Below are 16,510 nucleotides of genomic sequence, written 5' to 3' on the forward strand. Positions count from 1 at the left end.
GCCCCAGACCTCTCAGCAGCTCTCACTGCAGCTGCTGAGGCGCAGAAACGCTTCCTTTCCTGGCACCTGGGACCCTGAGTTCTCATGGTTCCTCCGGCTTCGTGGCTGCACCCACTCACTCTCCTCCCCGTCTCTCCGTGATGGGCGTGCGGGGCTCTGTGCTCAGTCCTCGTGGCTGCCCTTGCAGACAGAGTCCAGAGCCCCAAGGGCACAGTGTCTGGACAGCCTGAGACCTCTGCCTTGCTGTCCTCAGCTGCCCATGTGCCATCTCCACTTGGCACCCACTGGCATCCCATAATGAGCTGCGAATTTCTTCTCCACTGAGGACCAAGTCCGCTCCCCCGTGCATCTCCCATGTCAGCGAGAGGCAGCACCCCCTCCAGAGACCCCTGGCCACGCGCCCCGGCACACGGTCTCCTGTCTGGCACTCCGTTCCCTCCTGGAGTTCCTCCTCGGCTCTTCGCCCGCGCTGCCGGGGCGTGCGCCACTCCGCGGACAAACACGTGGCCCGCATCCAAGCGGGGGCCATGGGGGCAGGGGGTGCAGTGCAGGGGCCGAGAGGCAGCTCCGGGAACTGTGCTGACCGGCAGGGTCACGGACCGGGTATGTGCCAGCAGCGAGTCCAGTCTCCCTCCCAAGCCGAGGCTGGCACACGGCTGCTGCCCCTCAGACTGGCTGGGGGAGTCCGGAAGAGGCCAGAAGTGCGCTGGAAAGTAAAAGCTGACACGAAAGTGTTCCTTTCTGACGGGCAGGGCAGCAGCTGGAGTGAGTGAGGAACGCCAGCCCCGCCCGGCCTCCCCGGCCCACCCTGGCTCTCGGAACCCCAGCGCAGAACCTCACGGTCTGCCTGGGGCAGACGTGCCCTGGGGCCGCCACAACCCTAGAAGGAGAGCCCACGCCTCCGCCACTGCCTCCTGTGCCACTGCTTTGCTATTCTTGGGTTGAAGGGAGGAGAAGTTCTGGGAAGGGCTTCATGTAGGCCAAACACGGTAACCTTTGTAGTCCTAAAGCTACGGTTGTGTTTATGATTTGTACAAACAAGTACAAAAAAGGCCAAGTCAGGGCGACACATGCGTGCTGGCGAGGGAAGCGGCTCAAAGCTGTGCATTTCTGTAGTGGGAAGGAGACTAGCAGGGAAGAAAGACCCTCATTGTGAAGGAATTGTTCCCCTGGTCCCCTTCCCCCGCCGCCTGACCTCGGGTGAAGTCACTGAATGTCTAGGAGCCGTAGGAAGCAGTAAGCCAAGGCTGTCCCTGCAGGGGGTGGCTGGGCGATCCCTACTTTTGGTTCTCCTTTTTTAGGGGTTAAGACTGAGCACAGCTGGGTGACCTAGGGGCTCAGGCCTCGGAGGGACAGGTAGGGACCTGCTGAGGTTTCAGGCTATTTACTCAGGAGGTGGCTGGGAGATGGCGGGCTTCTCTCGAGTAGCCTGGGGGAGCCAGTCTGTGGCTGGCCCGGGTGGCACCGGGGCTCACAGCTCCGACCTGGCACTCAGCGAGCTCTCGTTGGTTTTCCCTTCGAAGCTGGGGGGTGGGCCTGTGAGCCTCTTCCCGCAGAGCAGGTTGCACAGGGCGTGGCGGAACTTCTCAGCCACGAAGAAGTACATGACGGGGTCGAGGGCGCCGTTGAGGCTGGTGAGGCAGGAGGTGATGCGGTTTCCCAGGGCCAGGGCGCGCTGCGCCGCACAGGAGGCGCCACCACTGCGGTAGTGCAGCACGTAGACGGAGCGGTTGACGTGGTAGGGCACGAAGCAGACCAGGAAGATGGCCAGCACCATGGCGATCATGCGCACAGCCTTGTTCTTGAGGCGCTGCTCCACACGGGGGCCCTGCCGCAGGCTGCGGATGATGAGCAGGTAGCAGGTGACCGTGGTGACAAACGGGAAGGTGAAGGCCACGGCCAGGGACACCAGGGCATGGTGGGAGGCCTTCTCGCGGTACAGCTGCAGGCAGACGACCGTGTGGTTGGTCTGCACGGTCTGCGGGCTCACCAGCAGCGGGGCCATGGCCACGGCCACCACCACCCACAGGAAGGCGCAGGCCAGGTGGGCGTAGAGGGGCCTGCGGAGCTTGAGGGACTTGACCGGGTGCACGATGGCCAGGAAGCGGTCGGCGCTGATGCAGGTGAGGAAGTAGATGCTGGCGTACATGTTGAGGTAGAAAAGGAAGCCAGTGAGCCGGCACGGGATCTCGCCGAACGGCCAGTGGTTCCCAGAGAAGTGGTAGACCAGGCGGGTGGGCAGGACCAGCACGCAGGACAAGTCGGCCACGGCCAGGTGCATCAGGAACACGTTGGCCGGGGTGCCTGACTTGTGGTCCCGGACGAAAAGCCACAGGGCCAGGGCGTTGCCAACAAAAGCCAGGATGAAATCCAGGAGGTAGAAGGAGGCGAACAGCATGTTCTCCAGTGGCGTCTCCTGGCCGCACCTCTCCGTGGCGGCCAGGGACGCATTGGCCATCAGAGCCGGGGAGGCCACCTCGGGGCCATTCATGCTTTGGCTGGAGGCAGAGCCCGGGGCCAAGCCTGCAAGGGACAAGCAAATGGGTCACAGAAGCCTCACACTCTCCAGGTGTCCAGAAGTGAGGCCTCTGGTGCCTGCAGACCGTCACCCAGCTCAGGGGCACTGCCTCTGGACTGCTGAGGGACCTCCCTGTCTGTGGGGGCGGGCGAGTGTCACAGGCATTCTGAACTCCAGCAACAGGCAAAGCAAAACCAGGCCTTAGAGCTCCCCACTGCTGCAGCTGCGTCCCTGCCTGGCAGGCGAGGGCCTGGGCCTGGTGCCAGGTGACCCGGAAACCTGACGCCCCTCACCATGCTGCATCTCAGTGTACTCCCTCAGGGCCAGGAGGACGGCACAGCAGCCCCTTGAGGAGGCTGGGTGCTGTCCTGGCGTGGAAGAGAAACAGGCTGGAGGCGTGTGGGGAGGGACCGGCGCCCCCTTCAGTGGGGAGCGGGCGTGCTGTGCAGGGTCCTCCCCCGTGGAGGAGAGGGCTGGCCGGCCTGGGCACCGGGCCAGCTGATGTCCTCAGGCAAAGGGCAGGAGGGCGCTTGCCTGTCACATCTCCTTTTAACCATGTGAGGGATCCCGGGAAGTTCACCTGCCCCGGAGATTGCCCCAGCTCCAGAGCGTTTCGGGCTGAACTATTTTCCTGCTGCTCACAGGAATTGGGGTCTGCTCCTAGGTTGTAGTCAAGTGCACGTTCCCCGTGGGAATCCAGATGCCACAGTCCTCTGACTTGAAAGGGTCTCAGCTGACACTCCCAGGACTGCTAAACCGTGGGAGGGGGCTTGGACAGCTGAGGGGTGCAGGATGTAGGGTGACTTTTGGGAGCTCAGGTGAGTGCCTGGAGACAGGCTCGAGTGGAGCCCCGGGGATGGGCTGTGAGGGCCTCTGAGAGGGGCATGGATGTGGGAGGGAGGGAGGGACACAGCCCTGCTACAGCGAGGGCCTGCAGGGGCAGGGAGGAGAGAGCAGGTGCTGGTGGGCGGGCCTGTGGCTGTGCCGGGGCGAGGACAGGAGACCGAAGACCAGACGAGCAGGGCTCTGGCCGGTGCTCGGGTACAGGAAGGACGGCAGCCAAGGTGGAGTGGCGAGGAGGGCGGGCAGACAGGTGCGACCACCCACACCACCTGGCGTGGCGAGGGCCTGCCTGCACTGGCTCTCGCACCAGCCCTAAGAGGACGGCATCAGCGGCCCCATTTCACAGTCGGAGCATCAAAGCTCAGCACATGCTAACTTGCCTGAGGTCACTTGTCCAGGGAGCAGTGGCCCTGGAGCTGGGAGTCAGACCCAGGAAAGCTCAGGACACTGCCTGGCCTCTGGGGGCTGCCAGGACCGGGGCCGGAGCTGGGAGTGTGGCTTGGTGGCTTTGTCCCAGCTCTCGCTAGAGCTGCGGAGGCCTGGCCGCAGGACTGCTGCCGAAGACGAGGGGGACAAGGGCTGCTGTGCCAGTGTGAGACGAATAGGTGCAGCTCCTTGCTCAAAAAGCAGGAATTTCAAGACAGCAACAGCAGAGCTTGAACCCCAGTGGGGCCCCGTGGGACTGCGGGGCTCACACACCCCGTGGCTCTGGGCAGGCCTGCAGCCTTGCGCGCCTCCCGCTCGCTCGCAGGTGGCCTCCCAGCCCGGACTGAGATTTGATTCTGAAAGTCATCTAGTTCCGGCACTGACTTTGCAGTATGATCTGAGACCGGCCCCCGCCTCTCTCTCCCGTGTCCCTTACAAGCTTGTTCCTGGAGGCTCACTGCTCCGACCAACACCGAGCAGGTGACCTAGGGGAGGGGCATGGGGTGCAGCCAGGGCCTAGGCAGCTTAGGGACAGGTCTGGGGCCTCCGTGGAGGGGTGCTGGGCAGGCGTGGCCGCGGGAGGAGCCTGTGGTGGCAGCACTTTCCTCCGCGTTGCGCACCTGTCCCTCCCCGGCCTGAGCCCTACTCCCAGGCAGGCTCCTTCGTCTGGCTCCTGCTTGTGCCAAGGCTGCCCAATGGGCAGGGTGCTGGGTTCCGGCGGTCACTGCAGCGTGGGACTGTGGGAGCCACTTGCGCTTTGCAGGCCCCCGACAGAGGGACAAAATCACTGCCGGTGGGCCTCTGTAAGTTCAGACTGTGCTCAGCCTTCAAGACACAGGCCACACCGTTATCAAAGAGACAGAGACAGGCAAGCGATGCCCTGTCTCCACCTGGCCGGCTCCCCTGCTGTGCTTCCTTGGCTGGGCCCCTGGGCTCCCGGCCAGCCCCGCCCGGCCCGCCCCTTACCTCGAGCGGGGTCTGGGAGGAAGGGGCAGGAGTCTTCGGGGTGGCAGGTGCGCTGTGCCCGTGGGTGGTGGTGTGGGTGGCGGTGCCGGCGGTGGGCTCTGTGCAGCTGTGGGTGGAAGGCTGGCTATTTAAGGGGAGGAAGGGAGGCCGCAGCCCCTCTGGCCCTGAAAGGCCACTTCATTCCTGAGGGGTCCCTTGTGTGGCGGACCACTCCTCTGGCTGCCACTGCCGCCACCAGGGCTGTGAATATTCCAGTGTGTCCGCAGCCTGTCCCCCCCAGCTTGGCTGCTCAGCGTCACAGAGGCTGAGTGTGTGACTGTCTTCGGAGCCTCTGAGTGGGCGAGGGCCAGTGGGGGCTCGGGCTGGAACTGACAGACACAGAGGACGTTTCAGAAGGGGACGACTTCCACTGATGGGGGGCCGGGGGTGGGGGGCTGGCTGCCATGGCAACAGGCCAGCGCTTCCAAGACTGCTGGGCTGAGGAGGAGGGGGTCTTGTGAATGCCGAGGGGGCAGGCCGAGCAGTCTTGTTCGGGTCGAGTGAGAGGGGACTCTTTCAGGACACTTGCCGTAGGGGCCTTGTGTCCTGCCCTGTATAATTAGGCCCCGTTTGGGTGTTCGGAATAAATCGCCGGCTTTCTCTGGAGCAGGGCGCAGCTGCGGGAGCCTCATAATGGGGCGCTGTCTCGCCTGCGGGGACGCGGCTCAGCCGCAGGCCTGGCTCCCCTGCGAGGCCTCCCCACTGGCGGGGGCTGTGGAGAGGCCCCGCTGCCTGCCGGCCCCCACGACTCCTCCCTGGGTGGCTGGCGTGCATTTGGGTGTCACCAGTGGTTGCTCCTGAGACTGTGGACAATGCTCATTTCTCCTTATCTTCCCCAAAGAGATGAATCCAGTAACACGGGGAACCAAATCGCCGCTCCCAATTTCAAAAACCTTAAAATTTTTTAGTGACAACATTGAAAACTGTATGTGGCTGGCATTTAGGGAATAACTACCACGTGCACTATCTTCAATTTGTCTCCCCATGTGACTCTGTGGAGCTGGGGTATTGCCCCATTTTACAGACCAGGAAACTGAGACTCACCCATGGCAAACGCTAGGAAGAGACAGAATCGGGATTTGAACCCAAGCGTGCGCCACTCCAGCACTTCAGCTTTGTGTATGCGTTTGCTTGTTTTTCTGTTGCATTTTGAATCTAGAATCCTTAGGTTCCACCTTAATTTTACCTGGAAAAAAATTCTGAAGGTCACCTTTGGATCTGGTGCCGAGATCGGGTCTGTGGAGAAGGCGTTTCCCATCTGGGGTTCCTTCAAGAGACACAGGCTCCTCAGCTCGGACTGTCTGGGAGCCGGAGGCGTGTGCAGGTGTCTGAGCTGGGCGGGGTCCCTTTCCCTCGGGCCCTGCGAGTGGCTCACGGTGGTCGGAAGTGTGGCTGTTTGCCACTGGCTGCCCTGAGCAGGGCGTTTCTGGCTCACAGAGCTTCTGCTACTGGGTGACCACTGACGGTGGCCTCGGAGGCATTGACCATTGCAATGGCGTCTCGGGGAGTCAAGCTAATTTCTATAGCTTTGAAGCAGAACTTATTCCATGTGGGTTGAATGTTGTCCTGATGCCAAGGAGGGGTCACCACACCTGGGAGAAGGGTTATGGGGAGCAAATGCCCTGCCTGTGACAGAGACCATGGAGGTGGCCCGGGGTGCGGGTGGAGCACAGGTGTCTGGAGAGGGTGGGCTCCAGGGGTCACCGGGAAGAGGGATGCAGCCGTAGGCCACACCTACTGCCCACTGTGGGGGTAAAGACAGCTGGGCTCGGCCACCTGTCACACCGAGATGATGCCCGTCGTCCCTCCCTCTCTGGCACAATCATTCATTCACTCGCACGTTTAACAAACTGACCCTGACCCGCTGCCCCGTGCTGGGCACGTGGGGTCCAGTGGGGGCACAGCGGAGTGCCAGTCAGCTGGGCACCTCACTTGGGCCCTTGCCCTACGCACCAGCTGGGACGATCAGACACCCCAGGGCAAGCGGAGCGTGGCCCTGTGCAGGACGGAGTCCAGGTGGCAGGCGTCGGGGTCCGGGCGGGGTGCCGAGCTGGCTGCCTGGCATCTGGGGTGTGCTCGCTGTATCTGGCTGGGGGACTCGAGTCTGGGACTTAGTGTCTTAAGCAGACTCCCTGACCAGCGTGCGAAAGGTGCCGGTGCTGGGAGTCAGGTCGCTGTGGAGGCCGTGCAGGGTGCAGAGGCTCCCCTGTGGCTTGGGGGCCTGGGAGGGGACCCAGAGGCACCAGGAGCACATTGTAGATCAGGCGGCAGGTGGGGGACGGGCACTGGAGGGCGTTGGATGGGGCCTTTGTGTGTTTTTGCCCAGGGACCCTGGATCTAAATTCCTGCCACCTTGGCGGCCCGAGGAAACAGAAACCATGCTGATCTCTCTCTCAGCTGAGACCGCAGCTGCTGCCCAGCGCAGGGAGCAGCATCAGAAATTACTCCGAGGTCTCCACAAAAAAGACTCTGTCGTGGCAGTTGTGGGTTTGGGGGCCTCCGTCTGACATAGCCGTGCTTGTCTCTGGAGACAGAAAGTGCCTGTGTGTGCTTGGGCCCCTCTTCATCCGGTGGACCCCGAAGGAAGGGGGTGTGCGGGCCCCACGGCCTGGCACTCACTGCCACTCTCCTGGGCACAGGACCACTTGCTAGAAATTGTGTATGTCAGGGACATTTGACAAATAAAACTACTTTTTCAGCAAATGTCATTTAAACACCTGCTGTATTCCACACGGCCTGTGTCCTGGGCTCAGACAAGGGGAAAGAAGAAACCCCCCACGTACAGACAGCAGGCACAGCCCTCTGGCGACTTCGCTTCTGGTGTTTTCCCGAGCACAGGTTCCTTTTCCGGGGCTCACCTGTGCCTTCCAGGCGGTGACTGGGTCACCTGTGCGGGGCCCTGGGCCAAGCCCAGGCACTCAGCGGAGCCGCAGGGGGTCGGGGGCAGGGGCTCTGTCCCTAAGGCCCGCCCTCGCCTCCCGCCTCCCACAGGCACCTCTGCCGGCCTTGCCACAACCGCGAGAAGGCCAAGGGCCTGGGCAAGTACATCTGTCAGCGGTGCCACCTGGTCATCGATGAGCAGCCCCTCATGTTCAGGAACGACGCCTACCACCCCGACCACTTCAGCTGTACCCACTGCGGGTAGGTCGCAGCCCACTCTTCGACGGGGCAGGCGGACAGCCAGGACCGCCCAGAGCCAGGGCAGGGCAGGGGGAGCCGGGAGAGGTGAGCGGGGGTCCGAGGGGGTCTGGAGAGTGGGGCACGGGGCTGAAGGGCAGAGTGGAGCAGGAAGCACCCCTCTCAGGGCTCTGTTTGGGGGTCACTTGAGACTCAGGGTGGTGGCTAGGCCCCTGCACTGCTGGCTGGGTGGCGAGATGGAGTGGAGGACAGGGTCAGGGGACAGCAGAGCGCTCCCTGAGCGGGGCTGTGCTGGCTGTGGAGTGGGGGAGCGGCTGCAGAGCCATGGCCTGGTCCCCTCCAGTCCCCTGTGTGCCTGCCCCAGACGCCCAGTCTGGTTTAGAGGAGGAGGGGCCCAAGAACAGACCTGCCTCTGAGAGGCCGGGCCGCAAAGAACACAGGCGCCCTTCTGCCCCGGCTGCGCTCCAGGGCTGTCTGGGGCACACGAGGTCTTCAAAGGGCCCGGAGATCAGAGAGGGCCGCCTGCTGCAGCGCTCTGCTGGGACAGAATGCAGCCTCTGAGGGAGCTGCCCCCAGGGCCGGAGGGGCTGGTGTGACCCTGCAGAGAGGCAGGGACCACACCCAGGGTCCACGCTGTCTTCCAGGAAGGAGCTGACTGCCGAGGCCCGTGAGCTGAAGGGCGAGCTCTACTGCCTGCCTTGCCACGACAAGATGGGCGTCCCCATCTGCGGGGCCTGCCGTCGGCCCATCGAGGGCCGCGTGGTCAATGCGCTGGGCAAGCAGTGGCACGTGGAGGTGAGCCAGGCCGGCGGATTCGTGGCCTGGGTTGTGGGGTGCCCCGGTTCATGGTCACGGTCAGAGCCTGGCGCTGCAGCCCCCCTGTGCCCCCACCCAGGCCGTGTGGCTGGCTCCCAGCAAGGCCCTCCCTCCTGGTGGCTGGCCCTCCTTGTACTGGCCGGGGACCCAGCCTGCCCGTGGAAGCCAGACCCCACGGGCCATGGCTGGGCAGCCCCGCTCACCTTTCCTCCCCCTCCCGGCGTGCTAGGAGATTCCAAAGCCAGGAGAAGACTTCGGGGACAGTCTGCCCAGGGCGCCCTGTGGGCTTGTGGTTGACAGAACCAGCTGTGTGCACAGCCTGTGTAGACATGGAGCTGGTGAGCTCCTCAGGTGTGTGACCCGGGTCACCTGAGCACTGGCCCCCAGACTGTGGGCTATCGTGTTCTTACAGACACACTCGGAAGGAAGTGTGTGCCCAGGGGCCTGGCCAGCCCTGTGTCTCGAAGCTATGCCTTGGGCAGCCTGTTTGAGGTCCTTGGTGCAAGCCCTGACCGCACCCTCCCGGGGCAGGGCGCCTTCCCACCGCGCAGCCCTGGAGGAACAGGCAGGTGCTGCCTAGTGACCCCTGGCGTGTGGGGGAGGCCCCAGGAGACACCAGGCTGATGGGCAGGGCTCCTGCCTGGGAGGGCCCCCCACGCTATGGCACCTTGCTGGCACCTGACTTCCCCGGCTGGGGCTGCCAAGGGGGAGACCAGGCTGGGAGAGGACGGTGACCTGCAATGTCACTGTGGGTGGGTGCCTTAAAGGAGGAGCAGGGTGTGCTGACGCCAGGGCATCCACGGAGTGTCAGTCCCCCTGCCCAGTGTGAGCCCTGCAAGGCTACCACCTGCTCAGTCTGTGCTTCCTGTCTCCTGGGGTCACCACTGTCCCCTGGAGTCACCGCTCCAGCCCTGATGCCACCTGGCCTGCACTCTGTCCTCCCAGCACTTTGTCTGTGCCAAGTGCGAGAAGCCGTTCCTGGGGCACCGGCACTACGAGAAGAAGGGGCTGGCCTACTGCGAGACCCACTACAACCAGGTGAGCCGGCGGGCCTGCGAGGCCTCGGGGTGGCGGGGGCACTGCGGGGGAGCGGGAGAGGCTTCAGGCAGACCCCTCAGGAGCCCGCCGGTGCGTCGAGCCCAGGCCTGTGCCCTTGGCCCTGGCTCCCGGCTTGGGGTCTTGAGACCCGGGCAGCTCTCTTGGCCTCAGCATCTTCGTTTGAAAAATGTGCCCTTGTACCCAGGCCTGTTGTGAGGACCGAATGAGATGGTGGCGTGAGATCCTGGGCATGGGGGGGGGGGTGACAGTGCCAGCAGCCACCCCGCTCTGTCACTCTGATACAGAAGGCAGGGAAGGCTGATGGGACGGGGTCAGCACCCAGGCCCACCTCCTCGCAGGACACCAGCAGGAGCAAAGGGGCCTTTCGGGGAGCAATGCCTCAGCCTGCTGTCCTTCCCAGGGGGTGTATCTGATGGGCCAGGGGTCCCCTGTGCCCAGCAGAAAGGACCCAAGGGGAGGCCTGGGGAGAGGCCAGGCCAGGGTGCACCCTGGGGCTGGGCGGTGACTGTCTGCGGCCGCACTGACAGCCTGCTCGGTCCACAGCTCTTTGGGGATGTCTGCTACAACTGCAGCCATGTGATCGAGGGCGACGGTGAGGCCCCTGTGTCCCCAAGCCCCTCCCTCCCCTGCCCTGCCTGCCTGTTGTCCTGGAGCATGAGTCCTGCAGCTGCAGGCCCAGCTGGCCCTGCCCTGCACAGCTGGGCCTGTGGCGGCCTGGCCGGGCCTGCTAAGCCCCACGTCTGCCCCACAGTGGTGTCAGCCCTCAACAAGGCCTGGTGTGTGAGCTGCTTCTCCTGCTCCACCTGCAACAGCAAGCTCACCCTCAAGTAAGTCAGTGTGTGACAGGTGCGGGGTGGAGGGGACTTCTGCCAGTCCCTCCTCCCATCCGCCTTGCCTTGGGGCAGCCCGGGCCCCACACAGCCCAGGGAGAGGGGGGCGTCTGGGACCCCAGGGCACGGGGGGAGGAGAAACCCGTGAGCCTCCGGTACACCAGCGAGGACCCTGGGCCCTGGGGAGGGAAGGGCGTTCCAGCCCAGCCGGCAGCACACGCAGACAGCTGGCTTGCCCGGGAAGCCTTGCGGGGTGTGGGATGGCTGGAGCCATGACAGGAGAGATGGGGCCAAGGATTCTGAGGACAGCGGGGAGCCATTGAGGCTTCTGGGTCAGAACCCCAGAGAAGCCTCTTGGAGGGAAGGGAGGGCTTGGGGCCCATCTCCTCATCCACCATGCCCTCTGGCCAGGTCACCCTGAGGCCTGTCCCGCTGGCTGGGAGAGGCCGGGGGCTGAGGGCCGAGGGACGCCCACTCCTCTGTCTCCGAGGCCACCGTCTGGGGTCAGAGTTGGTGGGGCAGGGGCTCTGCTGAGTGCCAGGCTTTGTCCCCAGGAACAAGTTTGTGGAGTTCGACATGAAGCCCGTGTGCAAGAGGTGCTACGAGAAGTTCCCGCTGGAGCTGAAGAAGCGGCTGAAGAAGCTGTCGGAGCTGACCTCCCGCAAGGCCCAGCCCAAGTCTGTGGACCTCAACTCGGCCTGAAGGCCCTGCCCGCCCGCCTCGTCCCGGCCGGCTCCTCCCGCCCTTGCTGCCTTTTCCGTGCCACCCGCTCCGGTCGTCTGCCCTTGTACTCCACACCTCGGTTTATCTGTGTGCCCCCGCCTTCCCTCCCCCTTTCTCCTCCTCTCTGCCTCCCAAGTCCCTTCTGTCCTTGGCTGGGGCCCTTCCCTTTCCTTCTGTGCAGAGGCAGGGTCTGGGAGGGGAGCCTGGGACGGGTCTGGGCCCACTCCTGGCAGCCACCTCCGCCTGCGGGTCTCCAGGAGCCTGTCCTGACCTGTCCCTCCCTGCAGGGGTCCTGGTGGCACACACTCTCCTGTGGGGGCCTCTGCCCCAGCGTGGCCGTGCTATGTGCATGCTGCCATCTGGGGTGGCACGGCCAGGGTGGCCCGCCTGAGCCACAGGGCCAGGCCATGCAGACGGGGCCTCTGGGGGACACCCTTCAGCCCCTCGACACTGCTCAACCAAGTATTGCCCCTGCTCCCAAACTGGACCAGCAAGTCCTGCCACACCCACCTGCCAGCCACCTGCAGATCCAGGACCCCACCCACCGCTCAGGGACCTTCCTGAAATCCCACTTGGGCTGCCTGCCTCTGTCCCCCTTTCCCTGCCCCGGGGCCTGCATCGAGCCCTCGGGTGGGGCTGCTGGGGGCTGAGGCCCGGGTGGTTCGCTCCCTCCTCCAGGGAGGACACGTCCTCTGTAGCCAGTGCAGATCTGGCGCTGGGGCTCATGCTTGCACAATGAAGGCCGTTCACACAACCGCAGTGGCCTGTGTGGTTTGTGGTGGGAGGGGCGGGGGGTGGGCAGTGGTTCCTGTGGACACACCGCTGCTGGCGTTGGTGGACACAGAGAGACAGACATCAGAAGGCAGAAGCATTCCGGTGGCCCCAGCCCCTGTCCTGCACCAGGCTGCCCCTGGAGCCAGCTGGGAACCATCGGCCCTGGGGGCTGCCCCAGTGGGCAGAGTTGGGGTAGGCTGGGCAGGGCCTGCTAGTGGGAGGGAACCCAGGCTCCAAGACCCCATGTCCAGCTCTGCCCACTGCCCGGCACAGGCCGGCCGTAGCACAAAGCTAGCGGCTGGAGAGCAGCGCCTCCTTTCTGGCCCCGAGCAGTCCTCTCACCCCAGCACCCTGTGGGGAGGAGGACAGGTGTGCAGAAGGGCCAGGAGGGAGGACACTCCAGGGAATGCCCCCTCCCCAGGTAGAGCACGCACGGGAGGGAGGAGAGCAGGAGAAAGAAAGAATGAAGTTATTCCTGGGGAACGCAGTTGTCCGCCAGTGTCCCTGGAGAAGTCACAATGCTTTTTGCTTTTTCTGGAGACCCTCTGCAAGCCACTGCCTCCCGGGCCTTGTGCCCGCCTGGTGCCCGCCCCTGCTCCCTCACAGACACCCGCCCACTGCTCTGTGCATTTTTATTGAACATTCTGCCGGGTGGGCCCCTCCTTTGGCCTCCATGGCCAGCGCCCGGGAGAGAGGGTCATCTGGGGTGCTGAGGTGGTCTGTGTGTTGGGGAGAGGGCAGCACGGCAGGGCGACTGAGCAGGCACTAGGGGCTGGCCAGGGCTGGGGCCCGGGGACCCCGCGGCTTGTCCATGGTGCTCAGGAGCTGCTGCACGTACGAGGTCAGCAGGTCATCCATCTTGTAGCCCTGGACAGGCGGCAGGGTTGGGTCAGAGGCTGTGGGTGCAGGGAGGGCGGATGGGGGTCCTCGACTTGGTGGCATCCACCTTCTCTGCCTCAGCCACCAGCTGGGCAGGGCAGGCACGGAAAGAGGGAAGGTGGGCGCCTGCTGCGGGGGCCACCGCTCTGCCTGCACTGCTGGGCCCAGTCTCTCCCACCCCAGCATGGGCCCTGGGAGTGTTGCCAGCCTCTCTCTGGGGGCGGCAGGGGTGAGGCGAGAACCCAGCCCCGGTGTCTCCCGGTTGTGTGGGCGGGGAGCAGGGCTAGGCTCACCAGGGAGGTCTCACACAGCAGGCGGCTACCGCGGCCCAGGCTCCCGAGCACCATGTGGAAGTAGGTGCTGCCGCTGCTCCAGCTGGAGATCTTGGTGAAGGGGTGGGTGGCGAGCAGGTCCTGGGGACAGAGGGGAAGGTGGGCAGGGCCGCCCCAGCCGGTGGGCCCTGTGTGTGCGTGTCTGTGCTGGGCGCAGGGGGGAGGCGGGACATGCTGGAGCAGGGGACCACAGCCCCACCTGCACGAGCGTCCCCCAGCCCTGCCAGAGGCCCCGAGTGCCTGAGGCAGCTACCTTGGTCTTGGGATGGATGAGCAGGACCCCGTGTCGGTTGATGGCGATGAGGATGATGTCCGGGTGGGAGGGCTCTGAGGTTTGCTGGGAGGGAGAGGCATGGTGGTCACAGTCCGGGAGAGGCCAGGCAGCACCTCCTCGGAGCCCAGGGCACACGCGCACACGCGCGCACACACACACACACATGCATGCACACACGCACGCACGTGCACACACACTCTGCAGCCTGAAAAAGTGCTGAGGAGAGGCTGGGGCCATGGGCAGAGCGGGGTGGGCCCGTGTGGGTGGGAGGCTGGGCCTGGGCCAGGTCTACCTTCACCTCGAAGAAGGCGGACCCGAAGGTGGGCCACCGGCAGATCCACGTCAGGAAGGCCACCTTGGCCTCCTCCACCGTCTTGTCCCTGTGCTTGTCGTAGGCCAGAAGGATGCTCTGGGGAAGAGGAGGCTGGTGAGGGCCTGGGGGGGCAGTACCTGTCCACCCGACGGAGGAGGGTTTGCGGGAGGAGGGTCTCGGCGCTGGGGGTGGCGCAGGGGAGTTGTAGCGGGCGAGGTCCCCGCCGCCCTCCGCCTAGGCAAGGGCAGCGCCTGGGTGGGGTCTCTGGGAGGGGCAGCAGCCCGAGGACTCCTCCCCAGTGCTGTCACTGTCAGGGACCTTTTTCCATTCCTCCGAGGACATCAGGCGCGTGAGATTCTCAGGCACCAGTTCCCTCAGGATCTTGGGGACACTGGCCAGCTGGGACCAGTGATTGTCAAACTGGGCCTTGTAGATGAGGCCGGCCAGGTGGATGGCATCCTCTCGCGAGCACTTGTGGAACCCACGCAGGTACTTGGGCAGCTCCTGGGTGGTGGACACGCTGGCCTCAGACTGTGGCCCCCCTGCCCCAGCCCCTCCTTCCTGCTGAGCCCCCCATCCAGGACAGACTGGACCACAGGCTGAGCCCGCCAGCGTGGAGTTTCGGGCGGGGGGTGACCCTGAGTCAGGGCAGGGCCCCTGGCATTGTGCGTGGAGTCGGCGGCCTGCTCCCTCTGTGTGTAGCTGGTCCCTCAGGGCACGGCCACTGCTCCGGGGGCTGGGGACTCCTCTGTCCCTCCCCTTCCCCGCAGTTGTGTTGTAGGTGCCAGTGTAGTCACTGTCCCCAAAGGCTGCCGCCCTCTGCTCCTGGTTTCAGAACCCTCAGGGGTACAGCCTGGACCCAAGGCTGGAGCTGCGCGTGGGCTGGTGCCCGGGGCAAGGCAGGTCCTACCCCTGCCTGCTGGCTCCTCCGTCTCAGGGCAGGTGTGGGAAGGAAGGGGGTGTCCCCAACGCTCACCAGAAGGGCAGCCTGCCCACTACCTGGTGGTAATGAAGTATGGTGTCTGCGTTCACGTCTTTCCCCGGTACCACATTGAGCCACAGTTTCCTCATGAAGTACAGCTGGTAGGGGAGTGTCACAGGGGCCCCTGGGCAGGGGCGGCAGTGGGCACCAAGCCTACCCCAGCAGGTGTTGCCAGCCCTGCCCGGCCTCCTCCCTGCCCACCACTTCCCACCTGGAAAGCTCCCCTAATTCCTTAGAGCCTGAGTGGGGGTCAGGCCCTGTGCAACTTCATCACCCTGAGTGCGGCCGAGTGCCCCGGGCCTGGCCCTGTCCCCACACCTTGCGAAGCTGCGAGGCCCTAACCACCTGGCCCCAGAGCCTGTTGTACCCACAACCCAGGGGACACCACACACCAGGGATGAACGAATGGGCACAGGCCGTGCAGGAGGTGACCCTGCCCAGGGAGGCTCACAGCCCCAGCCACGCCCTCCCCCCAGCTCCACAGGGACCCCCTCACCTTCTTTCTGGGGCTTGTTCTTCTTCACCCAGTCAGACACCTGCCTCAAGGAGTCGAAGAAGAAGTCTCCCTCCTTCTGGCTGATGACCTGGGGCAGGGAGAGGTACGGAAAGGCAGGCGGATGAGTGGTTTCCGGGGACCGTCCCGCTGGGAGGGCGCTGGGGCCTACAGCCTGGCAGGGTCCGGCTGGAGTCAGCCTGTGTGCCACCGGGGGTGGGGCACAGGCTCTGTCTCCCAGACCCCACCTACCTTCGCCTGACAGCCCCGGCCACGCAGTGAAGGGCCTGGGCCAGCGCAGCCGCGCCGGGCAGGCTGAGGCCCACCCCTGGAGAGCGCTGCCTGCTGTCCTCCCGCGGCCCAGGCGTACCTTGTCTGCGATCTTGATGAAGAGGCTGCAGCCCTCCCAGGAGGCCAGCTGCAGCCTGGTGGCGATGCTGTCACACACATCCCGCACCCGCGTGCTGCTGCCCACCTCCAGCATCTGGGCAGAGAGGCGGCCAGTGAGGCCCAGAGCCCGGCCTGGGGCCAAGGTGCTCCTGGGGTGGCAATCTGGGGACGAGGTGCAGCCCTGGAGGACCCCTCATAGCCTGGTGCTTTGGCTCCTTCGTGAAGCATGTGCTAGATGTGCTCTGTCCTGAGAGGCACAAGCCTCCCTTCCAGAACCCTCACCAGAGGTTCATGCTGGTCCGTCCCAGCACTGCCGTCCTGGGGGCCTGGCCTTGAACTTACCTTGAGAGCCGGGCCGCCAGATGTGGGAACTTCCTGTTACAGGGACTGGGCCGCCCCGAGCCCACAAAGGCCACGCTGCCGCTGGGCAGGGTACGAGGTGGCAGTGTGCACCTCTGCCCCCTTGGCCCGCAGGCCTTTGCCACCTCTTGCAGAGGCTTCTGTGTCACAGTTGGGTCCTGGTGGTCGCCCCTGCCACCCGTCCCCTCTGTCCTCCGCAGCAGCCATGCGTGCTCTGTGCACATGGCACGCCCGACGGTGGCACCTGCTCACCGTGGCCCAGGTTGGTCAGAAGCCCCCAGGGGCTCCCAAGTCCTGAGACTCAACCTTGCTGCCACCCTTCTGGTTTCCGTCCTGTGTCCTTGGCATGAAACCC

General features: G+C 64.8%; 3 protein-coding genes across 6 annotated transcripts in view; 1 reads left to right on the plus strand and 2 right to left on the minus strand.

Annotated features, from left to right (window-relative positions):
• Window positions 1–12,097, plus strand: part of LIMS2 (LIM and senescent cell antigen-like domains 2) — a 31,012-nt gene extending 18,915 nt beyond the window's left edge. For 3 of the 4 annotated variants that reach the window (XM_012649943.1, XM_012649944.1, XM_012649946.1), the window contains exons 5-10: window positions 7,784–7,933; window positions 8,575–8,725; window positions 9,692–9,784; window positions 10,349–10,397; window positions 10,557–10,632; window positions 11,190–12,097. In XM_012649943.1, the coding sequence (XP_012505397.1) occupies window positions 7,784–7,933; window positions 8,575–8,725; window positions 9,692–9,784; window positions 10,349–10,397; window positions 10,557–10,632; window positions 11,190–11,337 (667 nt within the window). In that variant the 3' untranslated portion in view covers window positions 11,338–12,097. Of the gene's footprint in view, window positions 1–253; window positions 814–7,783; window positions 7,934–8,574; window positions 8,726–9,691; window positions 9,785–10,348; window positions 10,398–10,556; window positions 10,633–11,189 lie in introns of those variants that run through there. The other variant, XM_012649947.1, reaches the window with a different exon arrangement.
• Window positions 976–2,531, minus strand: GPR17 (G protein-coupled receptor 17). Its single transcript, XM_012649948.1, has one exon. It carries the CDS (start codon window positions 2,489–2,491, stop codon window positions 1,472–1,474), a length of 1,020 nt encoding a protein of 339 aa, XP_012505402.1. The 5' UTR covers window positions 2,492–2,531; the 3' UTR covers window positions 976–1,471.
• An 800-nt stretch (window positions 12,098–12,897) lies between the features above and the next one.
• MYO7B (myosin VIIB) overlaps window positions 12,898–16,510 on the minus strand; it is a 70,232-nt gene continuing 66,619 nt past the window's right edge. Inside the window, exons 39-46 of the mRNA XM_012649915.1 lie at window positions 15,776–15,889; window positions 15,409–15,496; window positions 14,930–15,036; window positions 14,249–14,434; window positions 13,910–14,026; window positions 13,597–13,680; window positions 13,305–13,424; window positions 12,898–12,999 (exon numbers count right to left, since the gene is read on the minus strand). Of these exons, the coding sequence (XP_012505369.1) occupies window positions 12,898–12,999; window positions 13,305–13,424; window positions 13,597–13,680; window positions 13,910–14,026; window positions 14,249–14,434; window positions 14,930–15,036; window positions 15,409–15,496; window positions 15,776–15,889 (918 nt within the window). The remainder of the gene's footprint in view (window positions 13,000–13,304; window positions 13,425–13,596; window positions 13,681–13,909; window positions 14,027–14,248; window positions 14,435–14,929; window positions 15,037–15,408; window positions 15,497–15,775; window positions 15,890–16,510) is intronic.

This window comes from Propithecus coquereli, unplaced genomic scaffold (assembly GCF_000956105.1).
Source record: "Propithecus coquereli isolate 6110/MARCELLA unplaced genomic scaffold, Pcoq_1.0 Scaffold307, whole genome shotgun sequence".
Classification (NCBI taxonomy): Eukaryota; Metazoa; Chordata; class Mammalia; order Primates; family Indriidae; genus Propithecus; species Propithecus coquereli.